Source organism: Vidua chalybeata, chromosome 17 (genome assembly GCF_026979565.1).
Source record: "Vidua chalybeata isolate OUT-0048 chromosome 17, bVidCha1 merged haplotype, whole genome shotgun sequence".
NCBI lineage: Eukaryota > Metazoa > Chordata > Aves > Passeriformes > Viduidae > Vidua > Vidua chalybeata.
Window position 1 is genome coordinate 7,846,257 of NC_071546.1, and position 13,350 is coordinate 7,859,606.

The 13,350-nt window shown below is 55.3% G+C and overlaps 1 protein-coding gene across 4 annotated transcripts; it reads left to right on the top strand.

Annotated features, from left to right (window-relative positions):
• Positions 1–1,907: 1,907 nt before the first annotated feature.
• Positions 1,908–12,613, top strand: PSMF1 (proteasome inhibitor subunit 1). Of its 4 annotated transcripts, none has more exons than XM_053958698.1 (7): positions 1,919–2,301; positions 3,344–3,496; positions 4,033–4,115; positions 4,711–4,887; positions 6,079–6,132; positions 7,953–8,111; positions 8,236–9,302. In XM_053958698.1, the coding sequence occupies exons 1-7, from the start codon at positions 1,990–1,992 to the stop codon at positions 8,285–8,287; spliced, it is 990 nt and encodes a 329-aa protein (XP_053814673.1). In that variant the 5' UTR covers positions 1,919–1,989; the 3' UTR covers positions 8,288–9,302. The 4 variants fall into 4 exon arrangements, with proteins under 4 accessions (XP_053814674.1, XP_053814675.1, XP_053814673.1 ...); XM_053958701.1 differs by lacking the exon at positions 1,919–2,301 and adding an exon at positions 2,369–2,452; XM_053958699.1 differs by lacking the exons at positions 7,953–8,111; positions 8,236–9,302 and adding an exon at positions 12,526–12,613 and having other exon boundaries at positions 1,908–2,301.
• The last annotated feature ends 737 nt before the right edge of the window (positions 12,614–13,350 follow it).

The window sequence follows — 13,350 nt, forward strand, 5'->3', positions numbered from 1 at the left end:
GATTCCAGCCGCGGCCAGGCTCTCCGTACCTCCCACGCAGTTCGCAGGCCCCTAACTCACATTAGGGGGCTGCTTTCATGTGGCCAGTGGTTTTCATCATCATTGAGCCATGGAGTGAGTGAAGCACGGGAGCAGAGGAAGGAGACAACAGGGAGTCAGGCAATGTGGGCCAGCATGGCACTGTGAGTGCTGGAATAACAGCTTTGATGTAGTGGCAGTCAGCCCTGGGGCCATGGGCTCAGGTATGGCAGGGCCCTGGCTCCCAGGAGGATCCTGTGGTGAGGGGATGCATGGAGACATCCTGCCTTCCTCACTGCTGTGCCCATGGAGAGGCTGATCAGGCCAAGAGAGACTTGGCACCAAAAGTCACTTTCCAAGAGTGGTCTGGGGCAGCTGACACAACACGGTGTGGGAAAATAAATCAAGGATGAACATGGAGGTGAAGCCACAGGAGGACAAACTGAGGGCTGGATGGGAGCAGGTAGTGAGGGGTGAGAGGGTGGGGAGCCGATGGTGGGTGAACAGGGATGGCAGAAATTTGGATGGGAAACGGAAAGCTCAGCAAGCACTCAGCAGAGCTTTGGTGTGATCCTGCTGAGACACTGACAGCTCCTGAGACCACCAATCCTAAATACCCTGTGCTCCTGCACCTGCAAGAACTGTGCAACAGCGCTGCAGGAATGTAGGGGGGGTCCAATAGCAGCAGTGGGATACAGGATTCCAGATCAGGTTTCTGAAGGAAGAGCTGTGATTTTAAACTCTGCCTCAGAACTGGGCATTTAAATGGAACCACTGGTAGCTCCTGGCCCACCCAGGGCCAGGCTGGGAAAGTGAAATGTGGATGTCATCAAAGCTTGAAACCGCGGCTGCTGCCCAGGAGTGAGCTGAGCCATGGGGTGGAAATGCTGCTGCTGCTCTGAATCACATCTGAGCGATGGAGAAGCTCTGGATGAGGCATTTCCTGCTGTTCCCAACTCATCCCCATCCGATGCCTCTCTCATGGAGCTCCTGTGCTGAAATCCCAGCCCTGTGGAAAATCCACAGCAGCTTTCCTGATGAGTCCAGCTGTCTTCCCTGAAGAAAGGAGCGGCAAAGTATGGCAGGAGGTGTGGTGTCTCCTGGTAGTGATTCCCATGGGACCTGCCGGGCTGTGGTCGGTTGTTCAGCCTCAGTGACTTCTTGAGAGGGAAATGGAAAGAGCGAGCAGTGCAAGTTAATTAATTGATGCATAATGAAGTCAAGATGAGCATCCCCCAAAGAGCTGAAGCTCAGATTAAGAAAGCAGCAGATGATGGTGTTCAGTGGCTTTGTCCCGAGTCCCAGCCTCCTGCCAGCCACACTGAGGATACTGGCTCTGGCCCAGGGGCAAGGCAAAAAAGCCCCTGAATGCCTTTCAATGGCAACTTTAATAGAATTTAGGTGTTATAAGTATTGTGGCCCAGACAAGGAGTTACGGAAGGGATGAAATAAACCCATCAATGGCTGTTTGGTGCTTTAATCCCTTTGGTGTCAGCATGAAAGCTTGCTATGGCAGCACAAGCAGACCTTGCATGGACTCAAATGCTTTTCTATGACAAGAAAGAGCCAGGAGCAGGGAAGGAGGCTCAGAGTGATTAATCCGGAGGTTGCTGGATGGTGCTGGACAGACACCCTTCACAGGATCATGGAATCCTTTAGGTCACTGAGTCCAACTATTGCCCCAGCACAACCAAGCCCACCACTAACCCTTCTGGCAAAGAAATTTTCCCTAATATCCAAAGTAAACCTCTGGTACAACATGAGGCCGTTTCCTCTTGTCGTGTCCCTGTTCCCTGGGAGCAGAGCCTGACCCCCACCTGGCTGCACCCTCCTGTCAGGGAGCTGTAGGGAGAAGGTCTCCCCTGAGCCTCCCTTTCTCCAGGTTGAGTCCCTCCAGCTCCCCATCTGCTCCTGGTGCTCCAGCCCCTTCCCCAGCTCCATTCCTTTCTCTGGACATGCTTCAGCCCCTCAATGTCCTTCTTGTCCTGGGGGGCTCGAAACCGACCCCAGAACTCGAAGAGCCGTACAGCGCCGAGCACAACAAAACAGGCAGTGGCTCCGTGGCCGGAGGAGGCGGCTCGGGCCCAGCGCAGCGGACGGGGGCCCTCTAGTGAGGGGCGGTGCGGCCCCGGCTCCGCCCCGGCCGGAGCAGCCATGGCCGGTTTGGAGCCGCTGTACGCCTGGGCAAGGCCCGCCATCTCCCGTCCGCAGGACGCTCTGGTCTGCGGCATCCACTGGGAGCTGATTCGGCATGGCTACCGCTGCCTGGGTACCGGCGACCAGGTACGGGCCGAGCCGCGGTGCGCCGCCGCCGAGGCCTAGTAGGCCGCGGTGAAGCCTCGGTCTTTCCTAGCGCCGCTCGCCGGCGCCGTGCGACCGCTGCCTGGGCCAGGGGAACTGGGCGGTGCCAGCAATGTTGGAGGCACCCGGGCCGGTGCGGGGGCCGAGGGGCCTCAGTACTGCTGTGGAGCGGGCAGCTGCGGGGCTGGGGGTGTCCCGGTGTTGGGGGGTCCCGGTGCTGTAGGGGGGCCCCGCTCTCGGGATAATGGCGGTGCTGAGAGCATCCCGGTACTGGGGGCGCCTAGAGTCCTGATGCTTGGGGATGGTCTGTGGGATGTCGCAAGACAGGAGATCCTGATGCTGGTGCGTCCGGGAAGACAGTTAGTATAGTGTTAAGTGGAGCTTGGTGGTGAGGCAGGACTCTGTAAGAAAAGGGAGGCGTCCAGTTCAGTGCTGAGGAGGAAATGTACTGGGGCAATACCAGAGGGTGGGGCAGTCCAATTCTGGACCCAGTGCTAAGATGGGGGTCTAGTGAATTGGGATCCTGATGGGTGCTGGGAGAGTGCCTGATGTGGTGTTGGGAGGTAATGGGGGGTGCAGGGCACGGTCACAGCAGAGGACTCTCCTCACTACCATAGGAGGTGACTGTGTAGGGCAGGGCCCCCCCAGAAGCACTGATGTGGGGCTGGGACAGACGTGATGACAGCCTTCCCCTGTGCCCCAGACAGCTCTGTATCATGCTGAGGAGGTGCAAGGTGTCTGACAGGGAAGAGCATTGTCTCCTGTGTGGTTATTTGTGACCTCTTCCTGCTTGTTGTGTCCTCTTCCAGCGCAGGGATGCTGTGGGAGGCTGGCAAGCAGGCAGGGCCAGCCTCTAGAAAATACCTGCTTGTCTTGTCAAAACCTGGAAGGCATTGAGGGATCCCCTCCCAAAAACCTCAGTTCCCTTCTGGATCTCCCTGTGCAGCCAAGACAAGACCCCCAACCCTAGGAGGTCATGCTGGCTCCTGGGCAGGGTCTCTGCAGCCCATCTGTTCCATTGCAGCCAGGTCCTGATGAAAGGAAGTCAGAGCTGTTGCCTGCTGGCTGGGAAGCCAACAAGGAGGTGTACACACTGCGCTACAAGTCCACGGATGATGCCCATGAGCTGCTGCTGAAGGCCATCATGGTGGAGGACAGTATGATCCTCAACGTCATGGTGAGCACCCATGTGGCCCCCGTGGGTTTGGGGTCTGTTGGCTGAAAAGAACACCAGGGGCAATTTCTTAAATGTTGGCTTTTGCTTGTTCTGCCTGGAAGTGGTGTTTGTCCCTCAGGATAGGGCAGACCCAGGGGGTGTTTTTGTGTCAGATGTGGCCCAGCATGAAGCTGGTCAAACCCTGGCTGTGTCAGGGCAGTGGGACAGTTGGCCTTGAACAGTCCAGTGCAGGAGATTCCCTGCTTCAGTCCCTTTCCCAGCTCAGGACTTCTCTGCAGCCCCCAACAAGCAGCTGCTCCAGGTGGCTTTGCTCAGTGTTCCACCCTTTGCAGCCTGAGCTGGGGAGAGGGACCAGGGAAAATCTTGTTGTACGCTGGAGTTTGCTCCTGGGGATTCAGGCATGGCACAGGGATATGGTGGGAAGCAGGTGAGCCCTGTTCCTTGTATCCCAAGCCTGGGGCTGTTTTTGTAGCTTCTCTGTCCCTCATTCCCAGATCTGCCAGGCTGCTCACTCTGCTTTACCTGCATTTTTCCAGGATCGCAGCTCTCAGAAGGTTGCAGATGTGACCTTGGCAGTGGCCGACTACATCAACTCAGAGCACCTGGACGATTTCCACAAGTAATTTCAGTTTCCTGGTATTTTCTGCAGGAGCAGATTTCCTACTGGCATGGAGAGGGAGGCAGAAATCCCCCCTGGGGGAGCTGGAGGACTTACTCCCCAGATCAAACCCAGGCCAGTCCTGATATACAGCCAGAACTCTGCTCCCTGCCTTCCTCTGCACTGGCACGAGACATACAGAGGACAGTGGGATCGTGGGTGTGACCCAAGGGGAGAGACACCCCACCTGGGAACAGGCCAGGCCAGCACATTTATTTCCAGAGCACTGTGCTGGGTGGACACTGCCCAGGAATGTGACAGCTTCAGCCACATCCACAGTGTCATGTGCTTTCCTCCAGTGCAGACTGGTTGGGTTGGAGCAGAAGGGAGTAGCTGGGTGGCACCTTGCCCATCTGAAATAGGGTAAAGGCTTTGGTCCCCTTATGTGCTGTTACCCCTTCCTGTCCCCTCTGTGCTGCCAGTGGGGGACATGTTTTGTGCTAGGGACACTTTGGGCTTGTCTGTCCCCTCCCCGTGCCTGTTGCAGCCTGTCCAGCACCCCATGTCCTGGTGCCATGGCCACCCCACCCCACTGCCTTCCCTCTCCTTGCTGCAGGGTGTACAAGAACACCGAGGAGCTGAGGACAAGAATCACTTCAGGCATCATTACTCCCCTCGGGGCCCCTGCAGGAAAGGCCAGAAAGGAGCCTGAGTCCAAAGAGGATGTGCACTGGGATGAGAACCCGCTCCGGCTCCCTCCCCGGCAGCCGATGGGCACAAGGGCCCCATCCAGGTGAGGAAAGAGTGTGTGGCTGCTGAGAGCCTCCTGTTAGAGGGGATTTGGTTCTGGCAGAGCTCCCCAGACTACACATCAGGTCCCCATCTTGAACATGTGGGATGGGGAGTGAAAAGGATCCAGACCTTCCCCGGCTGGATCAGCCTGGACACTTGGGTTTGATTTGGTTGAGAGGGATGGGCTGTTCTGGAGCTGTGTGTTGGACTGACAGACCCAGGAGGGAACAGGCAGGGGCTGGGGCTGGGAGGTGAGGTGTGGGGTGAAGAACAGTGGCCCTGCTCCTGCTGGCTGAGGGACCAGCGGGGCTGGCACAGCAAGGACACTACTGGGAAGGACAGTGCCATTGTGTGGCTGAGCAGCTTTTGGGAGGGACACCAGAGGTGCACCCAGCCAGGGTGGGGTGCAAGACTTCGTCTTCCTGTTTTCCTGACCCCACTTTGCCCTTGGAACGATTGCTGGCAATGCTGGGTAGAGGGGACACATGGCACCTGCTTTGCCATCCCTTCCTGGCCCCTTCCAGTCGTCCCTTGTACGTGGCAGGCAGGTTCCCTCCTCTCGCACACACACTGTGATCACCTTTGGCTGGAAGTCAAGAGATACTGCAGTGCCTCTGCCATCTCTTGGGGACCAGCTGTGACTTCTTGCTTCCATGTCACCCTACTGCTGTCTGCTGCCACTCAGGGTGCAAAAGGCTCCATGGAGAGGCTTGGGAAGACAGGCTGGAGCTGGGCAGTGTTCTGAAACCATCTTACTGGCATGGGTTATTGACAGGAGATGTGACAGCTGCCTGCAGGCCCACCACCCCACTGTTCCCACACTCCTAGAAGTGGGATCGTGTCTCTGACTGGGATATGCTGGAGAGCCTGGCCCAGCCCAGCACCCCTTAGGGATCCCCTGACATGGAAACTCCTGATCTGCATGGACAGCTCCTGCTCCAAGCAGTCAAAACAACGGGGGAACAACAGGGCTCCCTTTATCTCAGCAATCTTCTGCCACACACACCAGTGTCCTCATCCAGCAACACCCTGGAGCAGGGAATGCTCCCAATGGCGGCCCCCTCATGCAGAGTCCCACAGATCCCAGGGCCCTCCAGGTGCTGCACTGTTTGCCATGGGAGAGCACCCATGGGCACAGCTACATGCAGGTTCTCTGCTCTTCCTGAACATTTTTCTGTGTCCTATGTTTCAGGCCTTCCCCCTTGAGTCCCTTTGCTGTTGGTGGAGAAGACCTGGACCCTTTTGGGTGAGTATGGCTCTTGAAGCACACCCTGCTCTGCCTTTGGGGGATATGGGGTGGTTGAAGACCACCGAAACAGTATCCAGCCAAGTGGGGGCAGTTGCTCAGTGCAATTGATAGTTGCTAAAGCTCAATATGGTTCTAATATCGTAATAAGATCCTGTCTCTTGCATAGATGATAGGTTGCAATCTGTGTCTGTTTAATAATCAGCTTGTATTCATTTAACACACAGTAATTCCTGCAGTAAATCAAAGCTGAATACATCGTTAAGTGAATGTAAGCCTCTAATTTAAACCGTTACCAGCTGCTGTGTCTCCAGCCCAGCAGTCTGCAGAAGGGGAGGCTGAAAGCCGAGTTCACAGATTCTCAAGTCCTGTTTCAAGCCTCCTGGCTGTCTGAGGCACTTGGAGAAAGCCTGGGCAGAGGCTGGGCCATCTGGGCGACTGAGCTTCACAGATACATCCTTGATATTTGGTTTGCTCAGGCAAGGAGAACCTGTCATCTTCCACTCCAGTTAAAAGCACACAGTCAGACAATAACCAGCTTGTGGAGTCGTTGTGGAGTGTCCTGCAGCCCAGAGGAGACTCCTCTTTGGAACCACTCTCCTGTGGGGATGGCATTTTTTCCCCTCTTGCAAGACTTGTTTCTCTATGGGTTTGGCTAGAAAAGGGACAGCTAAAAATGTCCCTGCTCAGCTGGAAAGAGAGGCCTGGAGCTGGGGGGACTCAAAGGAAACCTGATTACACCAGGAGAGGGGATTCATTTTGGGGGAAGGGTGTCCCTGTTTCTCTTGCTGCCTCTGATGCTTCATCGGAGATTTCTCTGTAAATGACAAAAAAAAGATGGTAAATGGAAGCAGATTTGTGTGCTGACACCTTCCAGTGCTGGGACTGGAGACCCAGACTCCTAGGAAAATGATCATGGGACCTGGCTGTCCCGGGGCACTTTGGGCAGCTGTTCTGGCCTAATGGAACTCATTAGCACGGTTGTTAATGACTTGTATGATGGCAGCAGTGTCCAGAGGCTCCAGGCACATTTGCACAAAGCCGACCGTGAGGAATGGCACTCGCAGCGTGGGGCAGCTCCGAGGAGCCACGGTGGTCAGCAAATGACTTCCAGCAGTTCTTTGGAAAGGCTTGTGGGAACCCATCTGGCTCTTGCAACACTGCTCAGGGCAGGATGGGAAGCAGGGATGGAACATGGGTCTGCAGTGAGGGTCAGCAGGTCTCGTGCTTCTTGAGGGAACAGCCAGCACCTCTGCTGTGGAAATTGGCTGAGAGAGCTGGGGCTGTTCAGCCTGGAGAAGAGAAGGCTTCAGGGACACCTTAGAGCCTCTTACAGTGCCCAGAGTGGCTCCAAGAGAGCTGGAGAGGGACTTCAGACAAGGGCCTGAAGTGACAGAACAAAGGGGAATGGTTCCCACTGAGAGCAGGCCAAGTTAGATTGGATTTTGGGAAGAAATTCTTTGCTGTGAGGATGATGAGACCCCAGACCTCTGGTTATCCAGAGAAGCTGTGGCTGCCCCATCACTGGAAGTATTCAAGATTGGATGGGGCCAGGGAGAACTTGGTCTAGTGAAAGATATCCCTGCCTGTGGCTGGTGGTTGGAATGAAATGAGCTTTGAGGTCCCCTCCTACTCAAACAATTCTGGGATTCTCTGCAGGGGTCTCTGTCTTCCTGCCATAGGCTGCCGCACTGGCTGGTCCTGGGAGCTTTCCTTCCCACATGCCATGTGTCAGGTTAACCCCATGTTCCCATGCTCAGCATTTCTTCAGTTCTCTCCAGTACCAATCTCATCTCCTTCTCTGCCTTCTCTCTCTCCAGAGGTCGGAGTGGGGGAATGATTGTGGATCCTCTCCACTCTGGCATCCCGCATCCTGGCATTGACCCATCGTCAGGCATCCCAGGCCGGCTTCCCCCAGGAGCTGTTCCCCCAGGCGCCAGATTTGACCCCTTTGGCCCCTTAGGAGCTGGGCGATCCGGGTAGGTCCTTGGCCATGCTGGTATTCCAGCCTGCTTCCAGCCTACCACTGGATCCCAGCTCATCCCTGTTGCTGCAGGCCTGAGCTCTCACTTCTGTTTGACTCTGCTCTGAATTTCTTTCCAGGCCGGATCCTGACCACCTTCCCCCTCCAGGCTACGATGACATGTTCATGTGAGGAGTCACCACGTGGCTGCTCATGAACAAGTTTTCTGGGAAGCAGGAGCACTTCGCCTCTTCACTCCTCATCTGATGGATGTGATCTTTCCAGCAGTGTTTCCATTCTCTCCGTTTTGGGCCACATTCCCTTGTGTCCCATCAGCTATAAAGGCTTCCCTGTTTGCAGAATGGAAGAGGAGGCAGTAGTAGGTCATTTCTTTCTCTGCTCCTCTGAGGGTGCCCGGCTGTTTGCACCCAGCAAGGAGGGAGCATGGGGTGTGGCTCTCTGGGAACAGCCTGGGTGCTGTGGAATTTCTCTGCTTCTCTGGGGTGCTGCTGGGGTCCCACAAGTGGTGGGTGTGAGAAGGGAGCTGGCTCCTTGCTGCTCCTCTGCAGGAAACCACAGCAACCTCCTGAAGGGGACAGCTGGAGTGGGCTCCCCACAGAGTGGGGTTCTCTCTTGCTCTGTATCTGAGCAAGGCATTTATTGAAGGGCTGGAAAGCCCAACCCACAAGGTCTCCATGGGCAGACCCCCAGCAGCAGCTGGGATTACGGCTGTGCCTGCTGGCTTTGAAGAGCAGCACCAGAAAAGCTTTTGATGTGCATGAGAAGAGACATAGATTGAATTCCTGGCTCACCTTGCCCCCCCTCTTCCCTGAAACCATGGTGTTTTTCATTCCTGGGGTGTCTGTGAAGCCCTGCAGGCAGTGTGGCGAGGGATGCCCACTGGGCACTGCATGGATCTGGAGTCAGAGGGAGGGAGCTGTGCAAAAGAGGTTTCTCAAACATGTTTTCTTACTGCCAGTCTTGTTGCGTGTGGCTCTGCCTGGCTGGCTTGGGGAGAATGGGTGAGATCTGCTTGGCTCAGGCTCCTGAGCTCTCTAAGAAGCCTCCCTTCCCTACAGATTCCCCACCTCAGTTGATTTGGGCCTGCAGCTCATCTCTCCTGTCACGGGCTCAAACTGTTTTTCTTCTCATGTTTGATCTCTTGGAAGAATGTTCATAAGATTGAAATAAAGACCTGACAACAGTGTTGTGCTGGTGCGTACTGGGGTGGCCTTTCTGTTCCCTACTGTGCAAAGGGAACCCCCAGAGCCTTTCCTGAGGCAGGGGATTCAGGTTGGGAACTCGCTTTGTACCTTCCCCTGAGCAGCAGCACTTTTCCAAGACATGTAACTGTATTAGGAAAATGAAGTGGAGAGCAGCCCAGCCCTGCTCCTGCAGTAATTGCCTCTCCAGGGCATTGAGTGCTGTTGGAACACTGCACGCAGCTGCGTTGGCAGAAATATAAAGGGGGAAGGGATCCCCCCATCTATCTCTTTTCCCAAAAGGCTTTTTCCTTTTAAAACCTCTTTGCCTACAAATGCAGTTAATAAAGCTGTGTTATGGTGTGTGCCACCCTGGGCCCTGCATATGTGGGAGCAGGGAAAACCAGCTGGAGAAATCTGGTGCTGGGAGGAGTTGGAGCTCATGCATGGACCCCATTCGTGGAAGGGCTGGTTCTGAGCCCAGACCCACTCCACTACCCAGAGGTTTTTCAGGGGAAGTCCCAGACCCACGGGTGGGCTGTGGGCAATGCCCATGACCAGAGCAGATGGGAGGGATGGAGAGAGACCCAGGCTCGGTAAGGCCATTGCTCTTGCTTGTCCCCTCCGGCTCCTGGGACAGCCTGTGCCTATTCACAGCTTCATTCCAGGAGAAAGAAGCTCCCAACCTTGCTGCTGGGGTTGAAAGACTGGATGGGGGAGAGGAAACAGCTTTGGCCTCATCGAGAGGCTCTCTCTGTGGGGGGCGGCTGTTTTGTGTTCCTGAATTAATCATGTTCTGCGACCTACCAGGAGGGAGAGACGCAGCCGGCTTTGATGGGCTAATTAAAGCGAGTCAGCGCGGGGAGAGGCTGCGGCAGGGCGAGGAACCGGCTTTTGTCCGCAGCGCCCGGCCCCGGCGGGTCCGTGGTGTTGTGCAGCTGGGAAACAGGTGGCAGAGGAGGGGAGTGGGTTCCAAACGGGACAAGTGTCTGCTGCAGGCCTTTGCCTGAGCCTCTGGGCTCTCAGAGCTGAGCCATCCACTCTCCAGAAAGGAGGGGTGAAAGGAGGCACAGATGCTCCTCTCCATGTCACAGGATAGTGGGAACAGGAGACCGTCCCCACAGTTGGCTTGGGTGCCACCAAAGGAGCTGGAGCATAGCAGAGGTGGCTCCTGAGGACCAGTGATCCCAAGCACATTCCTTATTCCATCTGTAGGGCTTGTGGTCAGCACAAACCTCATTCCCTGAGAATGGCTGGGGGGCAGCAACCCCCATTGCAGGTTTGTTCCACAGTGGCTGCAAGGGCCAGGTCTCCCTTCAGCAGGAGGGACAGTTCAGGCCTTCAGTCATGTATCCCTGTCCCTGTCCCTGCTGTTTCTGCCCTAAGCAACAGGAAACATTAACATGCACGGGAGCACAGTAACACACCCGCGTTAATTTTTATGGGAAGGCTGTGAGGAGTGGCTGGGGCTGGGTGTGCGGTCTTGGCACAGGCTCAGCCTCCCTCCTCCAGCAGCAGCACTTCCACTACACGTTTGAAGAGAGGCATTGGCTTATTGGTAATGGCTCAGGATCCCCAGAGAGTCCTTCAGGCCATCTGCCAGCCCGCCCAGCCCACAGCACCTGCCTGCATGCTCCCGATGGGATGGCAGAACCCCCCCGGCGTCGCTAATTACCCTGCAGCCGGTGCTACATCCCTTGGATCCTGGGTACAGGGAAGCCGTGTGTGTGGCCCAGCAGGAAAACAAAGCAGCCCCGGGAAAGGCACGCCGGGCCCTCCCTGCTTGCTTTGCTCACCCTGGCACAAAGAAAGACACCCCGAAAACACCAGCACTGGGGGACTGGAGAGCCATTGACCCTCCTTCCACTCAGGCTGCACAGCATCAGCCTTTCCCTGCCAGATTTTTATCAGCACTCTGAAATATTTTGGATTGCTTCCTACTAGTCCCCTGCACATTAAGCACCACATACTAGTGCCTCTTTCCCAGTGCCTGCCAGAGTGATGAAGGGACAGCCAGGTCAGACAGCTCCATGTCTCTCTGCCACAGCCACCCTACACCTCAGCCTAGGGGAGGTTGTGTACAAGATCACATCCCAGCCCTGGAGTTCTCAGTGGGGAATCTTCTTTAATGGTGCTGTTCCTTAACACAGTTGTTCATTGTAAATATATCTCTCTCCATGTAGAGACTTCCCCCCAGTCCTGCAGGGACTCAAGGCACAGTCCAGCAACGTGCTGACAAAGCAGTAACAGCCCCTTCCTGCAGTTTCTTGAGCAGCCTCATGGCCTAATCCATGGGAGTATTTCTTGTGCTCACATACAGCAGGTGCTTAACAGCTGTAACCTTCAGCAGGCTCAGCTTTTCATCCTGAAAACACTCCTTCCATCTTATTTAAAGCAACAAAAAAGGGATGTGGATGATTTCTCCATCTAACGGGTTTATTTTACTAATCCAGAAATGCAGGGCCAGCACTGAGTTGCAGGAGGGACATCTGCCTTCTCAGGGCAGAGCCTTGATTGGGAAGACTCAGAGCTCCCCCTTTCTCCCCTTTTTCTCTTCTTCCCTTTCCTCCCCTCTCTTCCCTCCCTCCCACAGCATCACCCCTTCCTCCACCCTAGAGCACCTCTGTGACAGCCACAATGACATTTGCCTCCCCTGCTCTCCTTGGATCCTTCATTTGGCCCTTCAGGCTCTGATTGAAGCCATTTGTCCCAGGGCTGTTGGGGACAGACAATGCTTGTTTGGGGACAGTGGGGCACAGCCACCCATTTCACTCCAAGTGTGGTTTCATCCCAGGGAAACCTGGGTGCCAGAAATGCAGGTGTGAGGTGATTCAAAGTTGTTTCCTGGGATCCTACAATACATCAGTGGCTGCTGATGTGGTGACAGGGAGAGAGGCATGTGGCACTTCACAGCAGCCAGAAGAATCATCTGTGAAGCATTATATGGAAACACAGGTCAGAGGACACCATTCCCAGCATACAAGGAGACAGTGGAAACCCTGGAATAAAACCCAACAAAGGCAACCAGATGTCAAAAATCACTCTGTGTCAGGCTGTCTGGAGGGATTTGTCCCTGCCTGAGAATGTCTGAAGTGGGTAGCTTATGGGATGGATTGAAAACTGGTGGCAGTTCATGATAAACAGCACATTTTGTGGGTCTGCATTTTCCAGTGGGATAATTATTTCCCTTTCCCAGCACATTGCTCATACCCATTTCTCTTTCCACAGAACATTGTGCTTTAATGACGCTTCATGTTTAATTCCCGAGATGCAATTTTGCCTTCACACCACAGACAACGGCCCTTGAATCAGCAGAAAGGCCAGTGTGGGGACACCCCAGCAGCAGCATTGCCAGGCCAGCGTGGGACACAGCCACCATGTCACCTCGAGGCACTGAGAATCATCCGCTCTCTCTGTACAGAGCACCATGCTTTTTGAAGAGGCCATTCCAGGGCTGCTGGTGGTAGTGGGATGCTTGGCACGGTGCAGGGGTGTGTCCTGGCCTTTATCCTGCTGTGCAGAAAGGAGCTGGTGGGGTGTGAGGGCTGGGGGTTGGCAGGGGGCTGGACCCCACCTCACAGGTGGTGGGCAGGCTTGCTGCCTCCTCTTCTACCCAAAGCAGTGCTAGCACCAGCTCTGTGACAGAGTTTTACAGGAAACTATTGCTAAAAATGGTCACCGATGGCAGAAACAGATCTGTAGGGAAGAGCAGTCAGGTCCTGGCTGTGGGAAGGAGCTCAGCCTCACATCCAGTCCAGGCTGCAACCGACCATGGCACAGAAATCCCAAGGCTGCCTTGATTGTGCCACTGCCATGATGCTGGTGGCAGGATCCTATCCAGGAAGGTGCTGAGGCGGTGACAGGAGGTCCCAAAGGTCCCAAGGCCATGCTGTCCCAGTGCTGGTGGTGGGGAACAACCCAGGCCAGGGCCATGCGGTCTGATGGAATACCTCAAAGCCTCATCAGTCTGGTGCCGTTGGGTCAGAGCACCATTCAAGAAAGGTTCAAGGAGGTGAGAATGGTGGCTGAAGGCTGGTGTAGGCGAAGTTTCAC